Raw genomic sequence first — 25,950 nt, forward strand, 5'->3', positions numbered from 1 at the left:
ATGAGTATAGTAAATTAATTAGGCTATACAGATTCGTAAATTATCCCACCCAGAGCAAATGAGAAAAGTACTCATTTGCGCGAAATATGGTGCAATTTACGCCTTGCTTTGTTTTGGACAGTGATCGGGTATTTGGATCTGAGTAACCCATAAGAGATCAGCATTCTACGTACCTGCAACTAAGCATCAAACGCCTGGGCGAAGATTTACCTGTCATAGGTTGATGCTTGTTAATCTGTCAAATAGCAGATCACTGGCGGCTGTGCCGTTGTGAAAACGCTCGTCTTTTGTCTCAAAGGCTCAAAGTCGTCACTCTAAATTTGAACGAGTGAACGTGATTTATTCGTTACATTATATTTAAATCTATGCGCAACTACCTAGCAGCTTGGAATTTCATATTCCTCATACAGGCCAACTTATGGTAACGCTGTAGCAGTTGGCAAGCAAGAGCAAGCAGAGCTGACACGCGAGATGACATTTCCTGAACAAGCAGATACCGCGTATGGCTTTACCAAGGTGACATCAGTTACGATGAACTGTGTGTAAGAGGAGCAGAATGCCTGAGATTCTGCCACTCTGCCAGGAACGTTGCTCGCACGTAGAGCTCGGAGGCAGTTGTCGGCAAAGCAGGCTCTGGGGCTGATGTAGGCGTTCCAGAAATCGTGCATACGCTTGGTCTGAAGCGGTGTGAACTCCTCGTAACAGGCACTGAATGAAGGTCAGTCTCAGAAACCCAAGGTTTGAACAAATGTTACTCACTCAATGGAGTAATCCATGTAGTTATGAATTGGATCTGGACCTTGCTCATCTGGGCATGTGTCCAAACCAATAGGGCATCCTCTTGTTGGTGCGATGTGTGCAGCGGTATCAGCAATCAGATCTCCTGGTCCAGTGCAGCTGTAACCTTGGAAACTAGGACAAGTCAGCATTCAACCAGACAGAAAATTTGCAGGATCACTTACGTATGCATCAGTCCAAACCAGTGTCCAACCTCGTGGGTGACAGTTCCACCTAAGTTATATGGTGCTAAAGTTCCACCTGGAACAGTGTCGGCTCTGTTGGTAGCACCGTAAAGCTATGAATCCGTTAGCTTATTGCATCCAGATCTGGGATTCATGCATACGTTGAAAGTCCTAGATCCTGGCGCGGGGTTACCAGGTTGAGGATAATACGCGTACTAAACTAAAGTTAATATCCGTCTGATGTGAGCATGATTGGGAATATCTACCCCAAGAGCATCACCACGAAGCTTGGTGAGGAAGTACAAGTTCAGAGTCTTGTAATCACCCTTGCGCAGCTTCGTCTTGTATTCCAATTCGGCTCCAGTAGCATCAACAGACCAGGTGGCATTGATGGTACGGGTAACACCCTTGAGTACAAATCCAATGTTCGATGGTGCTGTGAAGATCATGAAATTAGATATTATTCAGCAAATATTCATGAACTTAAAACACACCAAAAGTTGCATTCAGATAGTCCATCTGAGCAGTGAGCTGGTTCTGTGGGATATAGCCTCCTGCAACTGTGTTGTTGACAGCAATGACGTGAATCCAGGTGTCTACGACAATTGGGGTCTCGAAAGGATCACCACCAACGGCGGCCAGACGAAGGCCAGCATTGGGTGCAGGGGCGATGTACTTCGCGTCGCCAGCGGCGAGCGCTGAAGCTGCCGTGAGAAACTCAATTGGAGGTTCCTCGGTTCCACAGCCATCGCGAGCAAGCTCTCTGTTAAAGATCTCTAAAGGCGATGGATGGGCAAATATCGATGGGAGGCAAGCAAGCCCAGCGGCGAAGACTGTTAGGCGGACCATGTTGTATGATTTGCAAATGTGGATAGGAATAATATTTCAAACAAGAATGGTTATACTCAGAACATTATATACTTGAGCTGTAGCACTCGAACAAAATACTAATAGTTTCTGCTATCCGCGTCTAGACTTGAGATCCCATCGTTAAACGCCACCACCTATCCTATATAGGGAGGTGTTCTAGCTGGAAAGCTCAAGAGCATGACATCTGGATGCTGGTCCTGCTAAGCTGCATTAGAAGGCTCTTGGGACTTCCAGAAGATCCCCCATCTTGGTCGTGTTGGAGCCTTGGAGAGTGTAGTACAAGCGAGATGCTTTGCAGAAAGTCGTATGAATACCAAGACTTTCCACGCTGGTTGATATTGCTGACCTTCCTCATTAGCCCAGGTACACTGCAGCTAAAGATTGGCAAGTCTTGGAGTCTGGAGATACGATAAGGATTATTCTGCATCGGGAATATCTCTGCATACATTGGGAGAGAAGGCGAGGAGTGATAGCTTCGTCAATGGCGTGGAAAGCAAAGTATGGCTGGAAATGCATGTAGGTCGAGTCAGGATGACGGAAAGGTACTTCGTCTGGGTGTGGAGGTGAAATTTGACTCTTGGTCACGTGATAAAATCCGCTGTTCGGGAGAATCGGATTTCGCGTTGGGCCACGCGACGGACTGCTTTTTACGAGTCTCTTCCTCCAAGAAATAAGTCTGTACTCCCAACTCCATCTTCGGTATTCTCATGTTGTTGCCAGAATTATATTGCCAGAGATAGATGCGTCTTTCGCACTTACATAGACCAGTACGAAATTCACGCGCACCTTGTCGCGTGCATTCAATATATTTGCATGATCATCGCGCAAAACCTTTTTTGTGATGTGGAATAGCATCTGCTACTCAACCCGCTGATGTGTTTATGTGAGCTGGTAATCATACAAGACACCAGCCATATAATTAGTACTAATAATGCAGAATGCGCCATTCACAGCATTGCTGTAGCAGCTAATTGCGATCTAATTTCCATCACGCGTCCATTTTGGGGTCCATATTATGGGTCTTCCATCAGAGGATATCCATACTATTTTAGGCACGAGCGTACAATAAGAGACAGCTATTAGGATCCACAGACAAAGTACCTACAACTCTGACTATTATCGTTGAGTTGATCTGTGTGTATATCTAGGGATTTGCTTCAATTCTCACGGTTCTCGTCGCTCATATAGTTACAGCTTGGCGCAAAGCAAACAATCATTGCCAACCATTCAAAGCCGAGTTGAATGATGTGAAGAATAACTAACCAATATATTAAAAACCGTCGGAGATTCTGCTCTTGTGATTTAGTCGATTGCTTCTAAGAAGTCAACATTTAGAATTGGCGCTGACGTCAAGACCAAGGCTACACAATGACCGCATTGATGCGACGACCATTTATCCAATATATTATGGGAATTGTTTCCAAAAACAAGGATAACATTTTTACTCATATATAAAACTTTGTCAAAAATCATCATGAATCTATTAAGCAGCAATGTATTCGATCCAGACAAGGATATTCCTGATCTCAGTGGCAAGGTAAAACAACCGTCTCCTCAACAAGTGATTCCTCAAAGCTGACTGCCTTAGGTCTTCATTGTAACAGGTGGATCTGCCGGTATTGGATTTGGAATATGTGCACACTTATTGCAACACAATCCTGAGAAGATCTATCTACTCTCCAACAAAGAAGATCATGCGGATGAGTCTATTCAAAAGCTTGGCGAATGGGGCGATGCCTCTAAAGTCGAATGGAAAAAGTGTAATCTGGAGGATCTGGAGCAGACCAAAGAAATCGCTGAGGAACTGAAACAGCTTCCAAAGATTGACGCCCTGATTTGCAACGCTGGATTAGGAGTCGGCGTTTATAACGAATCAAGAGACGGCATTGATACTCACATGCAGGTCAACGTCTTTGCGCAAAATCTGCTATTGATGATCCTCTTGCCAGTACTACTCAAGACGCCAGACTCGAGGATTGTACTACAGTCTTCTGAAAATCACCGTGTCGTTTCTTCAGAGACATACTACAAGGACATGGAGGAGATCAACAAAGATATTGGCCCGACTTTCCTTTACAACCGCACCAAATTGGCTCAAATATTATTCGCTCGTAGGCTTGTCAAGCACTTGAAAGCCCAAGGAAAAGGGGAATCCGTCTGGATCAACTCTACACACCCAGGAGGTGTCTCAACCGATCAACCACATCAAGCTGAAGAAGCTTATGGTCTGCTTGGAAAAGTTGGAGTCGCTGTTGTTCGACCCTTCCTCGCTGATCCCGTCAAACAAGGCTGCAAGTCTGCACTGTACGCTGCAACTAGTCCGGAGATTATCGAGAAGAAAATTCAAGGATCGTACATTATTCCGGATAAGAAGGTCACGGAACCATCGAGTAATGCGTTGAATGACGAGCTTGCTGAGAATTTGTGGAAGTTGAATGAGGATGTCTTGAGGAAGAAGTTTGGGAAGTTGCCGTATTGAGTTACAGATGAACAACTGATGTATTTATCTTAGTGTACTTCATGGTCTTTATCTTATGGGTATGGGCTTAAGATATTTCCGTGTTGCTCTTTGTAAGTCTACGTCTAGCGCATGATAAAATCGTCTAGCATTTAAACATTGATTCAAATCAAATTACTTTGGACAGTATCTCCCATGTCAGTGTAAAGGCTTCTATTAATGGATATAATCTTGAAACCCTTAAGAGCGCCTGCCCATGTTTTCTCTCCTTGCTTGTGACGTGAAGTTATTCTCAGAATAGATCATCTTAGTCTTCAAGTTAAATTACTTATTGACGTTCCTGATGTCTCGACTACACTCACTCACAACTTGAGCGGAGTCCCCGGGACCGACGAATCACAGATTCTTTTCGAGCTGTTCAATTCGCTAGCCACCCTCAACTATCACCTCGTAAACCATATCCACTTGTGGAAAAGACCCCCAAATCCAAGTATTAAGATAGAATACAGCATCGATATCGTACAAAATATAGTAACAGTGGCCGTCAGACTTTCTCATGGGATGGCTTCTCTTTCTCAGCACTTACAGCCGCATCTTTAGCGAAATGACGTCCAATATGTGAAGCCCTCGCATTCCAGGTTTCAAATTCCACCTCGCAGAATTTGCATTTCCTAGGCCAGTCGTCATCCAGGGGCCGAGACCACGACGCATCGATGGGATGGTCTGTAACGTTATGCATTGATCTGATATGAGCCGCAAGCTTATCCTTTCTACAGAAATTAGGTACTTTCGATTTTTTGCACGTACCCTTGTCAATCTCAGTGGAACAGATTAGGCAATCCCATCGTTCGGTTTTCCAGTGTTGCGCCTCATGCCGTTTCCAGTCGAAGAACTTTGGGTATTTGCGCTTACAACCTTCATAAGTACAAAAATAATGACCTGTGTCTTCTATCTGTTGTTTCACTCTTTTTGTCGCGAAGATGCTTGTGCTCGGATCATGGCATACGGGTTCGACAAGATCACTAATCGATATAACAGACCCTTGTGATCGATCGCTAGTCGAAATCTGATCTGACGTCCGCTTCCTTGGTTGGACGGTCATTGTAGGTTCCGCAGCATGAGGCCTTGAAATGGAGGGTTCGGATGAAGGCATTGCCCTTTCATTTAATGGAATCGGAATCGCAATAGTGGATCCGAAGGACTTCGGTAGCGAACAAAAGACGATTTTCCTCGAAGATTCCTGGTCCTCAACTAAAGTCAAGTGGACTGGAGCCATCGGAAGAAGAACCCCACCATGAATCCAACCCTCTTGTTGATATAGGAGTATTCTACTGTAGAGAGCATTGACTGTGAAGGTGGTCGATTTTGAACAGAGCTCTGATAGAGCATGTGAGAGTCCCGACGTGAAGGATATTGAGGTATTTTTAGCTTCGAATCCGCAAGCAGCTATAAGTTCTGTGACTCCATGGCCACTGCTAGAGCGAGGAATAACTGGTGCACAGCATCCGAGGAGAATCAAGACATCAGATTCGACTTTTTCCAGAATGTCTTGAATGCCGGACCAGCTGACTGGTTCATCATTTTTTCTGACGGCTCGATATTGGCTACGAATGTATGAGCAAGTTGGATCCAAGTCCATCTAGATCTACGAGGGAAATAGATCAAAATGTTAAGTGGCTAGTTCAATATAACGTACCTTGTCAAAATCAACTCTCTGTCTTGGTTTAACCTTCCTTCACCAGAATAGTAAACAACGAGTAATTCTTCGGTTTTTGCAGTGCTAGCGAATTCAAAAATCTTGGAATGTAATTTGGAATCGCTGTTTTTGGTTTCAATTTCCCAAGTCTCGATCGAGAAATTGAATGAGTCCTTAAAATTATGGAAGATTCTACGAAGTGCTTCCACGTTTGATCTGCCGCAGATATCATCCCCCCAAGAAAGCAGTAGTACCTTAACTCGACTATATCTCGATTGATGTTTGTTAACGGCCACCCAAGCTGCTGTGCTCCTAGGCATGGTGGTACTAAACTGCGTCGGGTACGCGCTAGGGTGTGAGGGTGGTGGTCGCGTCGTCACTGTAAAAGACCTTTCCGCGGAAGGTGCAAGCGAGATTGTGGACGCTTCGTCTCGAGCTGGGTCTCTCTGCAAAATCGTACTGTGAATCATGTTGTGAGGATTTTCAGTTCTATCGATGAGCGGTGCTGCTATTGCTGAAGCCGGCGTGGATCCATCTGGCTCAGGAGTGTGTACCCTGATGTGTGCAGGTAGTAGAGTTTCTAAAATTAATGAGTATTAACACAAATTGAACATGAATTGCAACTCACCAGCACCAGCTTCCAGATTCTCAATCTCTTCTTTTGAAAAGGCCTTCCTAGCAATCCACCGCTCGATCTTGGCAGGGCCTATCTTCACACCATGTAAGAAAAATAACGACTCTTTACGTTTTCTCCAACGCTTTTGTTTCACGGCGAGTATTAATTTCGCGTCTTCAGGGCTGATCTTTTTTTCATATTTCCACTTTTTGAACATGGTCATAAACTGTCCATGCCTGGATAAAGTCAGATAGATAGATCTTATGCTAGAATTTTCGCTTTGATACATACGAAGCATAGAATCCATGAAGATTATATAAAGTTTGCTGTAACTCTGGGAGTTTCTTGTCCTCTGTAATCCATAGTCGATAAATTAAGCTCTTCTGTTCTTCCCATTCCCAAACAGATGGGACTCCTCGGACATACGAAGCCCTGGGTGCCCTGGTGGTGGTTTCCATATTTTTGGTCAAATAATTGATTTATGGCTATGGTAATAGCGATATCATCCTACTTATTTTCGTCAAAAGGACAAATGTTGTTGGTGAGATTTGTTGCGCAATTTCGAATTCTGAACTCGCCTAAGCAGCTGAGCTTGGCCAGTGATACGGGCTTCTAGGGGCTGGGAAACCCCTAAAGATCTGTTGATTGGAACGAATATAGGATGGTGTTACAGTAACAACACGCCTCTTGTGTTCCACAGCAAAAAGCTCTCCAATATCGTTTAAGGTGTTGTTTGCGCTACGAGGTAGACTGTTCTTGGAGGTGGCCCAGTCAAAGGAGGTTCGTCGTGGATATTTGGAAAGGGGGTGTTCCACGCTTGTGATCTCCCGCTTGCAGGGTACATTAATCAGCTCATCAAACTCTTGCGCTTTGACAATCAAGACCGTTGGCACTTTTTGTTGTCATTCTGTCCGCCAAAAATACTTTTGTAAATTGAAATTTACCGCAACCTGCAAACTCTATCACCGTTATCACTCTTTGGAAAACCCATCTTTTGGCTTCGTTAGGAATTGCCACTGAGTTCTGGAGTCTGGACGCAGAAATCGGAAACCATCATTTTTCTCACAAAATGGCTGGTGTCGTGCCATACGCTTGAGGAGAGCAAAGTGTTTGTTGCACTTAGAAGCAGATCCAATACAAGTACTTGAAAACTGTATTAATAAGTCATAAACACTAGTCCATTTGTGCCTCATTAAAGCAATACTACTCCGACTCATCAGGAATCTTCCACCAGATCGTCCTAAATCCCTCGCGCTGAACCCAAAGTCGCAATACAGGAACGATAAGCATTTGCAAAAACAGCCCAATCCCTACAGTCCAGCTGTAGACCGTGTTATTATACGGATACAAAGAAACGGGATTGAGATCCACATAGGCTTTCGCCTTCCCCCGGAATATAATTCCGCTGACACAATAACAACTATTAAACAGACCAGCGGTCGAAAGAAAGATTAATGCGATAATTGAAGTACCGATGATCACATCTTTGAAAAAGATGACGGTCCATCGGTATTCAATGTGGAGGTGTTTTATGGCGAGATTGGTGAAGATGCAACTCAAGAACCACCCGGCGCAAGAGCTCAATACAGCGACCGCGCGACAGCTGAACCATGTCGGTCCCGTGAAGTCTACTCTGAAAGCTGTAGCACCAGCAAGTGCAATTGGGAAGACGGATATTAGTCCTAAGACGAATTTGCGACTTAAAGAGGATGAGTGATGATGGCGCATCGAGCCTGAGCATGCCAGCTCAGAGAATTGGGCATTGAGAGTATGCCACCACGAGCTGCCGCTGGTTTGTCTTTGACCTGGAACTCGTGCTGGCACCAAATCAAGGTCTTCGTCAACTGCAATCGGGTCTTGCACCGGAACTGTTGCACTGGATACAAGATCGTCTTGGTGATAAGCTTTGGTTAAAAACCCGTGAATTGTATCTTGGGCTTGTCTCCATGAGCCATAGTCTCCAGTCACATTGCTCAGCAACACCACCGGTAGAAACCAGGAGAGCATCATGGCAGGCGATACTCTACCGCCCGAGGGACTGGGCGATCCTCCAATTCGGTAAACGAAAACGACGACGAATTGGAAGATGTAAAGAAGGATTGCAACGCCAGTTCTTCTGCTGTCGTGAGATCGTAGATGCCTCAGCGTGACGGCGACCTTTTTGAGCTCGTCGAATCGAGCTTCGAATCTCGAATTCTTTTCAAAGGTCAGCCATTCGATAACTTTTCCCAGCACATCGGACGACTCTTGAGGATCCAATAACCGGTCTGCCGCTGAGAGAATAGTTGCTAGGCCCTCTGGGATGTCTAGATCTCGAAATTGAACCCGTCTTGATAACCGCTTTTTAACTATGCGTAGGTTCTCAGCCCAACCCTCGACAAGATATAGCTGGCGATGTATGGTATCTATGGGGTCTCCCAGAAAATGCGCAATTGTCATATATCTTCTCCATCCGATCGGTACAAAATGCAAATTCGCGATTAAAACAATAGCAGGGATAATCCAATCTAGCAATCGAGGACCGCAATCGTTATATGGACCCCATCGTTTACCGCACAGAGCGTTGCATCCTGGAAGAGTGAGAAATGGACGTGAGCCATTTGTATAGCTAGCGAAATATTCGGGATTTTGAGTATAAAGGCTGTTGTAGGTTGCATTGACAGTCGCGAGACAGACTCCACGATCGAATTGTTGGCCCGAGACAAATGGCACATTCATGGAGAAAGCAAGTATCGCGAAATTGGTATACAGCGACATCTCGAGTTGAGATAAATTAAGGTGCTGACAGCGATTTTGGGGGTGAGATTGGCTTGCATCAAGCAGTCAGACTGTTAAAGGCAGTCTATATACAATGACAGGTACAGTGCAACCTGTGCAACCTAGAATATGCGTCACGCAAGCAATATGCGGGTGTTGAACAGTCAATCGATAACATGCCAGCCCTACATAGATTTGGCAAATGATAAATGTATACCTTCACACGTTTCGTTGGGGTGCTGGATTTCGTGGAGGCAGTGCTCAGCCACAATATCCCTCGTGGTATTGGAGCACAAATCTAGGTACGCGTCTTGCGAGAACTGAAATCGGATGGAGGCTATGTACATACAGATACAATATGCAGTAGCAGGCGAACACACTATGAAGTTACCTTCTTATCTGTTGCTTTGGAACTCAGCCACGATTTCAATATCAGAGGTCGCAAAGGACCTTGCTCTTGACATGTGCTACTTAGCATAATCAGGTATTCTCACATAAAAGCCGAAAGAGTGCTTAACCGAAGTCGTTGAACGACGACGACTCATGAAAAGAGCATCGAAATTCAAATCCTAAGAATTTTCGCATCCTTGGCAGGGCAGAATTGCAGAATTGTGTCAAGTGCGGGTAGTAAAGATTCATCATAACTTTCTGACTCATTTCTGTCCAATTCTTGCTTATTTTTGGGGTCAGATTTAGACTATTGACATTACCAACACAATCTTGAAACTGCGTGTAACGAGCGAGAAGGACTTAGAACTGATCTCTTAGTCCTGTTGGAACAAAATGAAGGAACAGCAGAAAGTGGAGGATAAAACCAGCTCTGGCTCGAGAAAAGGATGAATGAGATTCGAAGTTAAATCAGCCCGCTCTTTGAGAAGCCAACCTCACAATTTCACAATTTCACAAAGCGAGTATAAAAAGTGACATTCGTACAACAAAAGGCTCTGCAGTTAAGCGCAAAATGACGGTTCCAACGTCGAACATATCAAAGTATCTAGGCGTCGCAATGATGCGGACATCGTCACAACCATACCCATTACTTCAATTCTCGTCGAGCTAGGGCATGCTCGAGGCCGATCGACGAAACCGAGTCACTGAAATGATTTCCGACTTGCCGGGCAATTCATGATGAAGAATTGCTGACTTGATCTTGAAAACAACATATTAAGCTCAGGCAGAAGATGACCCGATAACTACCTGACACATCTTAGAACAGGGTTAACGTATCTTTTGAGCGTGCTAGTATATAACGCGCGTTCCTTTTCGAACTCAGAAATCAAATTTAGGTCGCGGTATTGCTGAACATGCTCGAAGAGGGGCATAGAAATGGAGAGGTTCAGTGGATTAAATCTCTATCCATCCACCTGCCGGATTTACACAGTAGGCTGCGAGAAACTTCTTGTAAAAATGGTAATTGAAAGTGTGATTGCTTTTTGAAGAAAACATGTGTTAAGATAGAAATCAAACAATGAAAAATCTTCACGACAACTTGCAAGTAAAAGTAGCACGGAAAATGTCTAATTGCGATCGCACGCGAATTGAATCTAAATCTTTCGATGTCGTTAGCAATAGCAAGTGAATGGTATTAGAATATAAAGATTATACATTTACACATCAAGTCTAGATCATGACTGCTCTGCATTCCCTTCCTCTCCGATCAGCCGTCGGCCCTTATCCCCATCACCAATCACCCTTATACTACCGAACTTAACGTGCTTATCTTTTTGCAGCGCTCCAGCATCTTCAGCTGGCTGTTGCTCCTGTTTCAGCTCTTCTTCTCTTTTTGGCAAGGGTTTTCGTGAAATTCTCTTTGCCGGGGTTGTTGTAGTAGATATGGGTGACACTGGTGGAATATTTGGTAGCGGATGCGCACTTGGAAGTGCAACAGCTGTTGGACTAGGAATTTGTGGAATATCTGGGAACGGATGCGCACTTGAACTTGAAGCTGTGGTTGGACTAGGAATCGGTGGATGAATTTGTTCAGAGGTAGAATCCAGGTTCAACTTTGGCCGTGGAGGTAATTCTGGTCTTGGGTTTGATAGCGGATCCGAATATGGTGGTGGAGCTGAACTTGAAGCGACTCCTGAATCTTGAGACTGCTGCAGGTCTGGGTTTGAGTTCATACTCGACCGGAAATTCGGGAGCTGACTAGGAGTCTTTTCGTCGTTGGTAGTCGAAGTAGCGTATTGAGGTGGTAGAGGACCTCGATAGGACGTATCGCCTGAATGGAGGCCAGGATTTGTTATCGTTTCTGCACGCGTGTGCTCCTGGGGCTTCGCATTCAAGAAGTTGTTGACTTGCACATCAACTGGTTCAGGCTCTTCATCTCCCGACTGGCTACCTTCGCGGTAATGTTTACGCTCTAGGCGGCCGTTGACGAGACGATAGTTGTAGATGATATCGGGTATGGTGAGACCGGTCTGCTGAAGGTCCCGGAGGTCATGGAGAAGTTGGCGAGATCCAGTCGTGATGTCTCTCATGGTTATCTTTCTGGAAGCCATATTGATGGTTTTACAGAATATTAATTTTGGGAGTCTCTAAGATGTACTGGATAACGAGGTTAAATGTCGGATCTTTTTCAAAGTTTGGTGATTGTTTGCCGTGTAAACGTTTTCCTGGCGAATGTGTGATTGTGGCAGTGTTGAAGCCGGTGACGTGGATGAAATGGATTGCTTGTGATTATCTAGGGTAGATATTGTTTCCAACTCAGATGTACGAAGATATACACGTCGCAATTTTCCTCGCCTTTAGTTCTTGCATTTCGTTGTAAGAAGCAGATCTTGACCCGTTGACCTTGGAGAGCGTCGGGTGGTAGGGTCTGTCGGAGACCGGAGATAGACCGGACCGGGTTTCCGACACCGCACCATTTTCGGCCTCCAGCCTCCCTAGTATGATTCCAATGCTGCCGTTCTTCTCTCTTCCCTGCCATGGCAACTCGACAACATCTCCAAAGAGTTCGTTTGTCAATATTCTTCCACGCTTCTTCCGACCAAGAACGATGCGCATCTCCGCCATCTGAACCGATTAATTGACCGTCGCCTTGATTTGCTTTCTGGGATACTTTGGACACTCCGCTCTTCTCAACAACATCAAGGTTGATGTAAACAAATCCTCAGGCTCCAGCATGAATGAGGCTGCAGCCAAAGCAGGATAAGGTAAACTTTGCTATCCAAAAATCACTTCTCAACATCAAGCTACATCATTTTCGCTTGCTCCACTAACCTTTCCGCCTCGGAATTGATGAAGAGTTTGACGCTTTCACTAGAAGGCGAAAAAACACCCAGAAAGAGTTTCTCTGCTGATATTTACACATCGACTGGAGCTTAAAGCATCAAGATCTCGCTCACTAACAAGAAACAGTCTCTTTTGCTGTTCCAGCGACACCTCCTCCAGCATTTGGACTGCAACGCCGACTTAATTCACCCGCCTTCTGAAATCCTTCGAAGCAGATTGTCTCTGAATAATGTCAGGCGATGACTTTCGCCTGGTTCCAACCTTTTTGCTGGCTGTGGCTCTGAAGTTTTAGATCATAATAAGCAGCAACAAAATCTCGGCATCTGAAAGACTCATACAATCGCGACATTTCACGACATCTAGATACATTCTCCCCGGCATGGCTTCGTCTAGCACCAAGCTGCCAAACCTGGCAAGCAATGACGGTAAATGTTTTCAGATTTAGAAGTAGCACAGCACTTAATCCTCATCCTAGCGCAAGTACGAGATTTTTACTTCTCGACAGTAATAGACATGGATGAATGTTCTCAAACTTTCACATCAGAAGTACATGCCACCGAGTCGATCGATTCACAGGATGGATGCATATAATTTTACTTTAGCTCACTTCCCTGTCATCATCCTCAAATACCAGCCAATCCAAAATTTGCTTGTTTTTGACTAACATGTTCAGCAGGTTCTTTTCACCCCTCCCAATCCTCCAGACCTTCTCTCAAAGATTTTGTTCTTATGCAACAAGCTTCACCCGGAAAACAGATACTCATGTGGAATTTCCCCGAGCAGACATGGTTGATATGGAACCCAAAAAAGTTGGATAAAGCCCGGGCCGACCTTTGGCAAGGTGTACATTTCATTCTCAAGGCATTGTACTTCATCAAGCGCTCTTTCTCAAGTCGTGATATTGTTAGGTGGGCACCCGATAAGTTTACCAAACTCGTCTACTCCACGGATGAGTGGGATGCAAAGCTCAAGCTCAATCTAAGCCTTTTCCACAGCCAAGTATTGCAAAGGTCACTCACTTACACTATTCTCAAGCGATGGCGAACTTTCCCGAGTTATCCGACTCGTCTTGATGACCGAAAAGGCAAGGTGAACGTAGAAGTGGTACGAAATAGGAGGAAAATCTGGTTCCGTGAACGATCCGATTTGGACAGAGAGGCTTTCTATTGCTTCACCTACTTCACGTCAGAATCTGTGGATTGGGAACAGGTCTACAAACGGGAAACTACCAAAGATCAACGAATTTATGACTGGATTATTAGCAGCATGGCGTCCGCCGCCAGTATTATCTTTGAGCTTGGAATTGATGATCAGGCCGAGGAAGATGTCAAGAAGTCACGTCGCGGAAAGACAGAGAGAAACGAGCAGTGGAGTAATTTGGCTGGTGAGGAAGCACCGCCTTGTGAAGATTTGCCATTGAGGGAAATCTTTGGGTTAGGTTCATCCAAACATCTCACGGCGAATCACAATTCATCGTTAAAAAGTTCAAACGATGATTCACACTTTATGGATTCCCCCAAGGATGTGGAAGACGGTATGGCGGATTCAGACAACACTTCTTTTCAGACACAGAAGCGAAAACGACAACCTACCCAGAAAGCTCGTGAAGCATCAGAGATGTCGCGCCCAAAACGTTCAAGAAGAACTTCTCATTCACTAACTTCTGCTACTTCTCCTCCAGGCGGTGTCCATAAAAAGGCTGGTTCTGCTCTCGCGGATAATGTAAGTGAACCTGAATATCCAAAACGTCCAGACCTCAAAGCTGAGAGCTCCAAGTCTTCACAAGAAGATATGGCTTGTGACATTTCGCCAAGTATAGTATTTACCGCGATATACCCTATGGCAGAACTAGCTACAGCAGCTGCGATTTCAACCCCATCGATCAGTCATTTGCACAAAAGAAAGCCATCCAGCCAATCAATGGACCAGTCCACTTCAACTTCCCAAGGAACACAAATAACATTCTACTTTCCTAGCGTGACAGATCCAGACGTGGTACGTAAGTATAGAACTGAAAACAAACACGGACCTAACTCATAACCAGACGTCCACAAACAACGAAAGAGAAGAATCACCGCCCATCATCAATCCGGATCCTCCTATTTCTAAATCTTTGAAAAGAAGTCATGACGGACGCTTCATTTCAACACGATCACGAAAGACAAGAAACGCCACAGAACACTTGACACCGATGGCATCACGCCCATCCTCTCCGCAATCACCAATTTCTGCCCTGCCATCACACTCATCTTCTCCACTTTCACGTCCTTATTCCCCACCCCCTAGACCATCCCTCACAACCGAAACGATATCCCACTGGGACAAGCTCAAAGCAATGGAATTCCTCACGCGCATGCAAGTCCCAGAAGACGACGTAATCACCATGGGCAAGCACACCTGGCCCTCGGGCAACGGACAACCAGAGATGGAATTCGACGGCAGAACGCTCTTGCAGCTTGACAGGGAACATGTGCTGGATGATAAAACAATACTTTTGGAGGAACCAGGCAGAATGTGGGATGTGATACGCCAGGCTCAAAACTGGGCGTGGAGGAATGATGAGGTGCTTGAGCGACGGGCGGGGGAGGTTGGATCGGTGAGCGGACGGCCGATTGAGGTTGTTGAAGATGACGATCCGGTTATTTTCAAGACGGGGAGGAATGGGAGGGGGAAGAGACCGGTGTATGAGTTTAGGGATGATGAGGGAGTTGTTGATTTATCGGATAAGGGGGTTGTCGAGTTATCGGATGATGGGCAGGAGGGAGTGGTCGATTTGTCAGACATTGAAGACGAGGAAGGAGATGCGAACTCACCGATCGTCGTCGACGACAAACCTCAGCGCCGCTCTGAAAGGGATTCAGGACACGATATAACAGACCTAACCGTTTCCTCCTCCGACGAAATGGACGATCTGTATGATGCGTGATGAGTTTGGGGATGGAGCGTGGTGAGCGATGATTTCAGATATCGAAGTTGATTTTAGCGTTACGGATGATACTAGGTATTTGTACGTTTATGACAAATGGAGATTTGCATGCATTGATTTATTAGATTTGAAAGGAGAGGGACGTAGATGAATACCACATGATACCACATCTCCATCCCATGCCCCAATAAACCCGTGTTCCTCCAAAACCGCACATACCTATACTGCCTCATCAAGTAGGCTCGGGCTAAACTATACTTGTCAGCCTATTCTAGCCGTTCTTGACAGCTGAGAAATAGTATTAGGCTAAAACGATAATACTGTATATACCCCTAAGACAAAAGAATATAACTCTTAGACATCTTCTTAGGGACAAGGAAGTTTTACTTCTCTTCTATAGTCAACTCTCTTGAGGTAGCTTATAGTGCCTACTATCTAATCTTCTTTCTACCTTATTAACACCATCTTAAACCCCTTACAATAAAGTACTTATTTATATAGGATATAAAGTACATAGCGATAGTAACGGTAGATAGCGGTAGCGACGAGTGCTAATAATTGTAGAAGTACTGCGTACGCGCTGTGAATGTATAATGATAGTAGAAGACCGGTGATCGGTGCGTTTTGTGTAATGGTTTAAGTGTAGTTAGTAGTGTCATGTAATTTACCACCGATGCCACTCCTCCTAGATCCCAAACCCAAGCCTAACCTCCCCTATCCTCACATACCTAAATAATCTCTCCACCCTCTCTCAAGCACAAATATACGGTCTATCCAAACCATCACGCCCCTCCCACGAAACCCCATACTTCCCCCCTTCCCACTGATTCATCACCGCAATATCCATACTCCAACCTCTAAAACCCAAGTCCTGCGTCTCGCACCCACAACTTTACGGCAGGCAACTCTATAATAATATCTGCTAGTGTCGAAACCCGAGGGTAGTGTAGACGAAAGATACCAGGGGGATATCTCCATTTCCCTGCAAAGTCCAAACACCCCAGGAATCAAGGGGAATGTGGTGTTAATACGTCTATCTGCACACCAAATCCGTATGAACAAGAAAACTAGGGTTTCTCTGCCCTTGCTGAGGGATTCGTGGTTTGTGGGAGATATTTGGTTAATAGGTGATATATGTCTGACGAGATAGTCCGGATAATTTAGTCAATTCACATACTTATCATCACAGATCACCACACATTGTCACAACATCACAACATCCTCACAGCATCACCGCCACAGCATCATCAACCCTCCTGAAACCATAATCAAGAAATCACATGCACGTCCATCTCCATTCTCCATGCAAATACCACCACACACTCATAATCTTCATTCATGTTATGCAAGCCAACCAACCAGTATTCATTCCCCTTTCTCAAATCTTTTTCCATTCCAGTGATCCTTTCCCATCCAATGCCACGCACGCAAGCAATGCATCACAACCACGATCGGAATTCGCAAAGAAAATGCAGGTTTTTTGAAAAATGAATGCGGAATTTCTAGGATTCAGAAGTGCACATCTAATCCTCCTCCCCAACATCACCATACTCCCACATCCCCAACCGCTCATCCCTAGCCTGCTCACTCTTCTTCTTCAGATCCTCAAGCACGTCACCGAAACTGCGTTCCCAGGGTTGAAGTTTCTTTGGCACCATACCGTGACCGTCGCGGATGAGATCAGCGTTGATGCTATCCTCTTGGCTCTTGCTCTTGCCCTCGTCGAAGAGCGTGACGTAGAGTGTGCCATCTGGTGCGGTGTGATCGACGTTGGCGACTGTAGCTGACATGGCGACCTGCTTGATGTAGTTGACGGCGTCTTCGAGGTAGTCCTTGTTGGTTGGCAGTTGAACGAGTGACAGCTTGGCTTCAACGGCTTGTGGACGAATCTTTTGCGGTGAGAATTGTGGTTGGGCTAGTGGTCGCAATTTTGACCATGGCATCTTTTCGGAATTACCATAATCAACATAGACGATTTCTGCTACTTTTGCGGTGCGGTCATTCGCACGTATGCGAGCACGATACCATTGGCCGTCCTCTGAGAACTTTGCCGCGACATAGTCACCATTCTTTGGAGGTCCTGGAAGGCCTGCATTATTTGCTGAATTCAGGTGGAAAGACTTGAACTGGGTCATCATCGTGGTAAGAGCATCAGTACCCGTTCCAACGATCTGCAGTCGAAGTTTACCGTCATCTTCAACATGAGTGATGGCAACTTCACGATAATCCTTCTCTCGGGTGGCTGAGGCTTCTGCTTTTCCATTTGAAGGTGCAGACTCCTCTTCTTCGGCATCAAATGATGGATCCCAATTAGCCCACAAGCCCTTCCGACCCTCCTTCGCTCTCGTTTGAGCCATGTTGAGTTCATTGGCGTTGCCGGATTGTTCAGCAGAATAATCATGTACTGTCGCAAATCCTTCCTCGACGAGAATCTTGGCAAAAGATTCTTTGTTGATATATAGTGCACCGATAAAGCCACCAACTTTGTCAATATTGAACACATCAATCTCGACATCTCTCTGAGTCAATCGCTTCGTAGCAAGATCGTGAGCTTCTTGTCCGAAAGGTTCAGCCTTATCAGTCGGATTTCTTGCTGATTTCGGAGCACGAATTCCACCAAGGACAAAGTTGAGTTTGACGCCTTCTCTCGGAACCAGCACAACGAATCTTGAACCACCCTTGACAAAGTCGACGATCGCGGGAATCTTCTTTTGACGCTGCAATGTCGCAACTTGCATCTTTGCCTTTTGTACAGATTCAGACGCATCTGCATACTGCTTTGCCTTGGCAGCTTTCCCAGACCACATTCCTTTCTTTTCGCTCTTTGCAGTTTCCTGAGCAGCGAGAAGTTCATCGTAATTGGGTGCGCGATCTGTATCGTCTCGTCTGTGGAAGATGACTGAACACCAACCCTCTTGAACCATCAGTAGGTTAATATTCTTGTCATTTACGGTAACAGTGGCGACATCTTTTGCCTCGTATTCTCCAGTAGCTGGTCGAGATCCGTCGATGCTGATTCGGACCTGTTTTCCAATCACCTTCTTCCTCAAGAACTCTTTTGCTTCGTCTCGGAAAGGTGCTTCGGCGGCTTCATTTTGACGAGGACCACGAATACTGCTGAAGTTGATGCGCTTCTCAACGCCTGCTTTATTGCGAACGTAGATGACATCCGGACCGAAGACTCTAGTGACCTGTGCTTCGAGGCTACCTCCTGCTGATGCTTTTGCGACATGGTCCTTAAAGAGGCCTCTCTTGGATGATTTTGCAACCTTTTCTGCTTCGCGAAGAACAGGCATTTCCTTTCCTAATAACGTGGAGTGGTGATCTGTACATCTTGCTAGGCCAGCTTCCAAAAGGAATTTCGCAATTGAACCTCGAGGATGACGAACAGACGCAACAAGCTGTTTCTGGGGACTGAGGCCGAGGATATCAACTGTAACACTTCTCTGTAATAATCGATCTTCAACGAACCGGCGAGCCTCGTTTCCATATTCTTCTGCCGGTTGTGTCTGTCCGTTTGAAAGTATCCGCTCGGTGGTTGGAGCACGAATTCCTGCGACTAGGGTCATAACTAGAAAGAGTTAGATTTGACACAATTTCTGGAGGTTGTATCTTCATACCTTGAATGTGCTCAGTGGGACTGACAATCAACCGCACAAGCATGCGGTCCCCACTGAGAACGCGCTCTACCAAGCCATTAACTGATTTGCCCTCCCATTCTTGCAGAAAACTGTCAGGATCACCCATATCATGTCGAACGTTAATGTGACCCCCAGAAGATTGCCATATTCCCTTGTCTTCAGCGCGAGCTTTGGCTTCGAGGAGGCGTAATTTTTCCAGCTGTTGGAGAGCGTCTTCCGAATCCTCCTTCCTGCCAGCATCATCTCGTAGCTTGCTCCAACCTGCCTCAACCATGTACTCTGGTAGTCGAGTGCCATCTTCCAAAAATGCTACTCCATATTCGCGTTTTGTGTTTGGAATCGAGTAGAGGATCTTGAATTGGACCTTCTTTCCTACTACCAGCTTGCGCAGTGCGTCGCGTGCTTCAAATGCGAATGGTTCGTCTCCATCTTTTTTCATATGCGGTGACGTGCAGTATGCCAGAGAAAGAGTTCGCTCGCGATCGGGATTGTCAATGGCAGCCAACACAAGACTGTCGCCGCTCAAGACGGATTTGACCTTTGCTTGATTGAGAGCCATGCTGTATCGTGCGGGAGGTACGTTGGGGAGGCCTGGTTTTGCGCGAGGGGACTGTGGATTGTCAGAGGTGGTGCTAGGAGATCGAGGGGCACTAGGAAATGGTTGAATCAGATTAGCAATGCCCTGCGAAGAAGATTTAGAAGAGCTAGATTCCTCGCGGTTGCGAGACGAGTTTTCGGAAGCATAACCAATTTTGATCGGTCTAGGACCCATGATGGCGGTGAAGAACTAAAAATGCTGTGTCCGAATTGATATTGTATAGTGAAAGGGGGTAGTCTGCGAGTAGAGCGCAGATATAGGAGAGTGTTGCAGCAGGTACAATGGTGGACGAATGGTCTTCTACGTTCTGGCAGTGCGCAGGTTGAGTATTGTTTGGATCCAGGGTCTACCATTGTTGCTGGTAACCTAGGCAGATAGAGTGTAGGCGACGAGTGAAGGTGAATGGCAACTGAATCTCCAAGCAAACCGCATGTTCACTGATTGCCTCATGGTCCTTCGGTCTCCTGTGCGACTGGTGCTCCAGGGCGACGATGCGAGATTCTTGAATTGAAAGGGATTCAAACATTTTGTATACTTACAAGGTATCAATGCGTCAATGCAATGTGAATGCAACCCAGAAATCAAAGGAGTATGCAAAATCGAGAAGGATGGAAATGGTGGAGAGTTTGTGTTGGAATGCAATGCTCTTAGGGACAGATTGACGTAGAGGAGCAATTAAATTGTGAAGGCCGCCGGCCGCCCCTCGTCGTGTGCCCCGGTTTCCACCCCGCTATTCGCTAAATTGTACTAAAGGGGTTGAAGCAGGGTCCAGCACATCAGCCTCCATCTGTCGTACACTTTATCGAAGTAAATAAGTACAGCGTATATTTCTACCAAATCAATCATTATGGTTTGTGGGACAAAACGAAAGAAGGAGCTGAATCATCAGGTAATATTAAATTGAGGCGTGTTCTATGATTTCACATCATTACACTACGGTAGAGGGGCTTGATAGAAGAATCATTTCCCATTATCTAACTGTCAAGTAGACCACCGACCTAGATTATTCATTTTCCTGAAATCCAAGCAATGTCGTATCCATCGACTTTCACCAGATAGATGCGAAATATGGGACCTTTGAATTTTTGCATCTAAGCAGCAATGCCAATGACACCTAGAACTATATCAGCATGTGATGGAAATTTATCTATAAGCAAAACATACCACAAGCAGGTCGGAGACCAGCGTTTCCGGTCTTCTTGGATTCCTCGTTTCCTCCCTTACCAAGATCATCAACACCGGCGTGGACGACGACGGTACGCTGAGACTTGTCAGTATTGTCTTCGAAGAAACTGTCTCCCAACTTACTCCGATAACACTCTCTGGGCCAATCAACTTGATGAGTTTGTCGGTGGTGCTGCCCTTGGCATTTCCTTGACCATCATACTTCAAGTTGCCCAAATCACCAACGTGGCGGGTCTCGTCATCTGGAGCACCGTGTGTCTTTCCGTGTGGGTTGACTATTAAACCATCAGAACCATAGCCTTTGTTTACTTCATATTCCACCTACAGTGAGGACCAGCGGATGTGCAGCCGTTGGTGTTGTCACCGAATTGATGAATGTGGCATCCTCGCTCGGAGTTGGCATCGTGGCCGGTGATATCCCATGAGATGTTGGTGGAAGAAGATTCGGATTCCTGCTCGAAGGTGAAGGTACCGGTGATCTTTCCGTCACCTCGGATTTTGCAGACTGGAGGGACAGACGTTAGCTAGATTCACACTATTTTATCAGAGAAACCCGGGGCAACAACATCGATACCGTCCACTCGTGCCGCTACCTCTTGCAGAATGGATTGGGTAGCTGGTGCCGGTAACCATCCAGGTGGTCCATGGAATAAATCTTGCTCAAAGCCGCTCTTGGTGACCCCGCACTGGCTCAAGATCCCGTCTGCAGCACAAACGGTGGAGAGAGATGAATTTGACGATGACATACCTGCTTTGACCATTTTGAAGATTTGTTATGGATGAAGATGAATAGGTGGTTCAATTGTTGGTTTTCTGATAAATTGAGAGAAGAGGGGAAGACTTCGAAGCTGCCAGAGCTCGAAACGTCACGACCAGAGCGAAAGCGGGAGTGGGGTCAACGTTGATTACCTCAAGTTTTCGGCTTTTACGAAAGGGAAAGCCGAAATGGAGTCAGGGTGGCCGATTGGGGCTCCGATAGTGAGCTTGGAGCGGAAGGGTGATCCGATGGCATTAACGTCACGAGTTGGGTGTTGTGATTTTCTAGAAAGCCAGCCTGCTAGCCATCACAATTGAGAATTTCACCTCGATGCAACTTCGCTATAAATTCCCACGAAGAAAACACTATTGGAAGAGATTAATTGTAGATAGATTCAATTTGCCACGTGATGGCGTAAAACGGCTGGAAAAAGCCCGAGGTTCCACGAACCGGGACATTATCCTTCGAATCGACGGCCACTTGAGGCAGTGGAACAACACCATAATCTGCCGACATACTCGATGCTTCGGGGTGAGTAAAATGTCAGGTGAGTTATACGACGTTGCGCAGCGTTCTTGGATTTCTCTCCGAGCACTGCTATCTTGTACGAAAGGTACCGCATCGGGTATCAACATGGTTCAAAGCGTCAGATTACCGTTTGTACAACGTATACTTTTTTTCTGGTCACCGTGAGATACAACTCGGTCGTTTGAGTATATATATCGCCAACTTTCTCGATTCACCCTCGGCAATTGAAGGGTTTTGATCCCCCTTGGGCCAAGTAAACAACACGATGAAGCTCCAGCACATTCCCATCCCCAGCGAATCGTCGCTCTTCGGCCATGGGAGATCTGAAGCCGAAAATGACCCCACCAAGATGCTTTCACGCCGACTGGCGACCCAACAGGAACCGTCAATACCTGGAGCGGCGAGGCTTCAAATACCTTGACCCGATCGGCTTGTACCTGACTTTGGCCATATATTTGGACATACCTCTAAACATCTTCTCAATTCGAATTTCTCCCATTTCTAGCACAAACATTTCTTCATCCATCCCTTCCGCAACATGACTTCGCCTTCCGCTCGGGCATTCCCCTCCATCAAAGCCATCCGCACATTCGTGGTGGATGGGGTAGGATCGGGAGGAGATTATCACAATGTCGAAGGCGGCCACTGGTACAAAAATTCCCATCTTCAATTCATCTCTAGCTAATGCGACTAGGCTCATCGACACACCCATCTCAACTCCTATGTCGAGATGGGAAAAGTATAGAGCCTCCAGAACAAGTTGGGGTATCAATGTGCTTGGCTCGTTCTGCGTGGAGATTGAGGGGTCGGATGGCACAGTCGGTTTTGCAACCGGGTTCGGAGGTATGTTTTTCTACGTAAAACGAATTTCAATATCCTGACTCTGCAATAGGTCCACCAGCATGCTGGCTGGTCCACCAACACTTCGAACGATTCTTGATCGGCGCCGATCCACGAGACACCAATCACCTCTTCGAGCAGATGTACCGTGGATCTATGTTCTACGGGCGAAAAGGTCTTCCAGTTGCCGTCATATCGGTCATTGATTTGGCACTTTGGGATTTGTTAGGGAAGATCAGAAATGAGCCAGTCTACAAACTCATTGGAGGTGCTACACGGGACAGACTGGAATTTTACTGCACCGGTCCAGAACCAACAGCAGCAAAGGCGATGGGTTTCTGGGGAGCCAAGGTGCCACTACCATATTGCCCAGAGGAAGGACACAAGGGTCTGAAGAAGAATGTCGAGTTCCTCCGAAAGCATCGAGAAAGCGTTGGAGATGATTTCCCTCTGATGGTGGATTGCTACATGAGTCTCAATGTCCCGTATACCATCGAGATTGCAAAGGCGTGTTTGGATTTGAACATCAATTGGTGGGAAGAGTGCTTGTCGCCAGATGATACGGATGGTTTCGCCCAAATCAAGCGAGCCCACCCTCAGATCAAGTTCACCACCGGCGAGCACGAATATTCGAGATATGGTTTCCGCAAGCTCATCGAGGGTCGCAATCTTGATATCATCCAACCGGATGTGATGTGGCTGGGTGGATTGACCGAGCTTCTCAAGGTGTCTGCCATGGCTGCTGCATATGATATTCCTGTGGTTCCACACGCCAGTGGTCCATACAGTTATCACTTTGTCGTTTCGCAGACCAACTGCCCCTTCCAGGAATACCTCGCCAACTCACCTGATGGCAAGAGCGTGCTGCCGGTATTTGGAGATTTGTTTTTGGATGAGCCAATCCCGACTAAAGGCTATTTGGATGTTTCCCAGTTGGATAAGCCTGGTTTTGGATTGACGCTTAACCCCGCCGCCCGATTGATTCCCGCACAATACTTGCTTACGCCAAACCCAGAACGTCCACTTGGTCAGCCAGGAACTGCTGCTCCAAAGAAGATTGAGGCAAAGACGGAGGAGAAGCCAGAAGTCAATGGAATAGTAGCAGGTATCAAGGATCTCGCAACGTCGTCGGTTTGATTTGCAATTTTAGCGGTGAGCATTCTAGAGACAATTGAATATAGCATGGATTTCTGGTATGCGAAAATATAACAATATACTTCTACGTCACAAATTTCTGTCCATTGACTGTAAGTGAACGTACTTTTACACAAACACAACAACGGTACCTCGGATATGCCCCTCTATTCTTGTTACCTGTAGAGTGGACAAAAGTGGTTCGGGTGCAACTGTAACGAAGCCCGAATCGCGGGGCAACAGGGGTCTGGGAAAATGGAGATAGTTCCACCAAATTGCAGACGGGCAGGCGAGTGAACAATCAACCCGCGACCAAGAGCTTCTGTCTCCAGAATGCATTTCCATCAATATCACCACCTGAATTCTCCGTGAGCTGAAGGTCACCAGATCTGCCGTATATTCTCCAATTCTTTCCATCTCATCCCCATTTCTACTCCCTCCTCTCCCTCGAACGTCTCCCCCATCAAGACTCTCAGCGAATCCCCCCTCATCGAGCACCGCCATGCCCTTCTACCTCCTCGCCAACAAATCCGCCGCCATCACCGGCGGCACCACAGGCATCGGTCGCGCCATCGCCCTCGAATACCTGCGACAAGGCTGCAACGTCGCCGTCAACCACCTGGACCTCGAGTCTGACGCGGAGCACAAACAATCTCTCGTGTCAGAAGCGGCGGCACTCAAACAAAAAGACGAGAAGGCCGGCAGACTGATTGATGTGGCTGGTGATGTGAGGGAGCCGGCGACGGGGAAGAGGCTCGTGGAGGAGGCGGTTAGGGAGTTTGGGGGCTTGGATGTTTTCGTGAGTAATGCGGGGGTTTGTGAGTTTGCGGAGTTTTTGGAGTAAGTTGTTTTTTGTTTGATATATTGCTTTCTGGTTGAGAGGGGGGGAGGACCGGTGCTTGATATTCTCTGAAACCACAAGTTGAGAAGGACTTCAATCAGGAACGAGACATCAGCCAAGCACATCTGTTCTCATTGGAATCTAGCCAAGGTCTTGCTTGAAGGTCTATTCCAAGAGAAACCTGAGATCTGGTTGTGGTGTTAGGTTATCTGCTATCAAAATCTTACGTGCGCAGAGAATTATGTCAGACACTGTTGTAGTGTAAACATGCTCTCGATCATCTGCTGACTCTGGCGTTCAATAGTATGGATCACGATCTCTTCGCAAACACCGTCCGCATAAACCTCGATGGCGCATTCTACGCATGTCAAGCGGCCGCAAGACAGATGGCGAAACAAGGCAAAGGCGGATGTATCATTGGCATCTCCTCAATATCCGCACTCGTTGGAGGAGGATTGCAAACCCATTATACGCCTACCAAAGCCGGTGTTCTATCTCTGATGCAGAGTTTAGCAATAGCGTTAGGGCCGCACAAGATCAGATGCAATGCGTTACTGCCGGGGACGATCAAGACACAGCTGAATGAGAAGGATCTAAGTGATGATAAGAAGAGAGAATATACCGAGAGTCGGATACCACTTGGTCGAACGGGCGTACCGCATGATATGGCTGGACCAGCGGTATTCCTGGCTTGTGATGAGTTGAGTGGTTATGTCAATGGAGCGCAATTGCTGGTTGATGGTGGTATGTTCGTCAATCTGCAGTAACGAGGAGAATATTAGGAAAGGTTGAGTTGTTGACCGAAGAGACAAAGGTTTCCAGATAATGCGCAAGCTTTCCAGATAATGCGAAACATCCAGTATACTTCCGAAACTTATCAAACAATACATTACAATCACCTGATCAA

General features: G+C 46.2%; 11 protein-coding genes across 11 annotated transcripts; 4 read left to right on the plus strand and 7 right to left on the minus strand.

Moving 5' to 3' along the window:
- Window positions 1-416: 416 nt before the first annotated feature.
- Window positions 417-1,811, minus strand: GLAREA_03291 (Metalloproteases (zincins), catalytic; the record flags this gene model as incomplete). The annotated part of the gene is made up of 6 exons (XM_008088375.1): window positions 417-708; window positions 760-912; window positions 963-1,075; window positions 1,124-1,177; window positions 1,229-1,398; window positions 1,457-1,811. 6 exons carry the CDS (start codon window positions 1,809-1,811, stop codon window positions 417-419), a joined length of 1,137 nt encoding a protein of 378 aa, XP_008086566.1.
- A 1,495-nt stretch (window positions 1,812-3,306) lies between these two features.
- Window positions 3,307-4,311, plus strand: GLAREA_03292 (NAD(P)-binding Rossmann-fold containing protein; the record flags this gene model as incomplete). Its single annotated transcript, XM_008088376.1, has 2 exons — window positions 3,307-3,369; window positions 3,421-4,311. The coding sequence occupies 2 exons, from the start codon at window positions 3,307-3,309 to the stop codon at window positions 4,309-4,311; spliced, it is 954 nt and encodes a 317-aa protein (XP_008086567.1).
- A 523-nt stretch (window positions 4,312-4,834) lies between these two features.
- Window positions 4,835-7,060, minus strand: GLAREA_03293 (uncharacterized protein; the record flags this gene model as incomplete). Its single annotated transcript, XM_008088377.1, has 4 exons — window positions 4,835-5,894; window positions 5,987-6,566; window positions 6,615-6,838; window positions 6,894-7,060. 4 exons carry the CDS (start codon window positions 7,058-7,060, stop codon window positions 4,835-4,837), a joined length of 2,031 nt encoding a protein of 676 aa, XP_008086568.1.
- A 745-nt stretch (window positions 7,061-7,805) lies between these two features.
- GLAREA_03294 (uncharacterized protein) lies at window positions 7,806-9,359 on the minus strand (the record flags this gene model as incomplete). Its single annotated transcript, XM_008088378.1, has 1 exon — window positions 7,806-9,359. One exon carries the CDS (start codon window positions 9,357-9,359, stop codon window positions 7,806-7,808), a length of 1,554 nt encoding a protein of 517 aa, XP_008086569.1.
- Window positions 9,360-10,984: 1,625 nt separating this feature from the next.
- GLAREA_03295 (uncharacterized protein) lies at window positions 10,985-11,860 on the minus strand (the record flags this gene model as incomplete). Its single annotated transcript, XM_008088379.1, has 1 exon — window positions 10,985-11,860. The coding sequence occupies one exon, from the start codon at window positions 11,858-11,860 to the stop codon at window positions 10,985-10,987; it is 876 nt and encodes a 291-aa protein (XP_008086570.1).
- A 205-nt stretch (window positions 11,861-12,065) lies between these two features.
- On the minus strand, window positions 12,066-12,374 carry GLAREA_03296 (uncharacterized protein; the record flags this gene model as incomplete). Its single annotated transcript, XM_008088380.1, has 1 exon — window positions 12,066-12,374. One exon carries the CDS (start codon window positions 12,372-12,374, stop codon window positions 12,066-12,068), a length of 309 nt encoding a protein of 102 aa, XP_008086571.1.
- A 598-nt stretch (window positions 12,375-12,972) lies between these two features.
- Window positions 12,973-15,519, plus strand: GLAREA_03297 (uncharacterized protein; the record flags this gene model as incomplete). Its single annotated transcript, XM_008088381.1, has 3 exons — window positions 12,973-13,018; window positions 13,270-14,588; window positions 14,638-15,519. The coding sequence occupies 3 exons, from the start codon at window positions 12,973-12,975 to the stop codon at window positions 15,517-15,519; spliced, it is 2,247 nt and encodes a 748-aa protein (XP_008086572.1).
- Window positions 15,520-17,042: 1,523 nt separating this feature from the next.
- GLAREA_03298 (nuclease) lies at window positions 17,043-19,932 on the minus strand (the record flags this gene model as incomplete). Its single annotated transcript, XM_008088382.1, has 2 exons — window positions 17,043-19,090; window positions 19,140-19,932. The coding sequence occupies 2 exons, from the start codon at window positions 19,930-19,932 to the stop codon at window positions 17,043-17,045; spliced, it is 2,841 nt and encodes a 946-aa protein (XP_008086573.1).
- A 917-nt stretch (window positions 19,933-20,849) lies between these two features.
- Window positions 20,850-21,704, minus strand: GLAREA_03299 (Cu,Zn superoxide dismutase-like protein; the record flags this gene model as incomplete). The annotated part of the gene is made up of 5 exons (XM_008088383.1): window positions 20,850-20,872; window positions 20,923-21,019; window positions 21,067-21,218; window positions 21,269-21,448; window positions 21,497-21,704. 5 exons carry the CDS (start codon window positions 21,702-21,704, stop codon window positions 20,850-20,852), a joined length of 660 nt encoding a protein of 219 aa, XP_008086574.1.
- A 1,062-nt stretch (window positions 21,705-22,766) lies between these two features.
- GLAREA_03300 (Enolase C-terminal) lies at window positions 22,767-24,205 on the plus strand (the record flags this gene model as incomplete). Its single annotated transcript, XM_008088384.1, has 3 exons — window positions 22,767-22,876; window positions 22,923-23,071; window positions 23,121-24,205. 3 exons carry the CDS (start codon window positions 22,767-22,769, stop codon window positions 24,203-24,205), a joined length of 1,344 nt encoding a protein of 447 aa, XP_008086575.1.
- Window positions 24,206-24,704: 499 nt separating this feature from the next.
- Window positions 24,705-25,810, plus strand: GLAREA_03301 (NAD(P)-binding Rossmann-fold containing protein; the record flags this gene model as incomplete). The annotated part of the gene is made up of 2 exons (XM_008088385.1): window positions 24,705-25,042; window positions 25,348-25,810. 2 exons carry the CDS (start codon window positions 24,705-24,707, stop codon window positions 25,808-25,810), a joined length of 801 nt encoding a protein of 266 aa, XP_008086576.1.
- Window positions 25,811-25,950: the final 140 nt, after the last annotated feature.

The sequence above is a fragment of the Glarea lozoyensis genome (genome assembly GCF_000409485.1).
Source record: "Glarea lozoyensis ATCC 20868 chromosome Unknown GLAREA6, whole genome shotgun sequence".
Taxonomy (NCBI): Eukaryota; Fungi; Ascomycota; class Leotiomycetes; order Helotiales; family Helotiaceae; genus Glarea; species Glarea lozoyensis.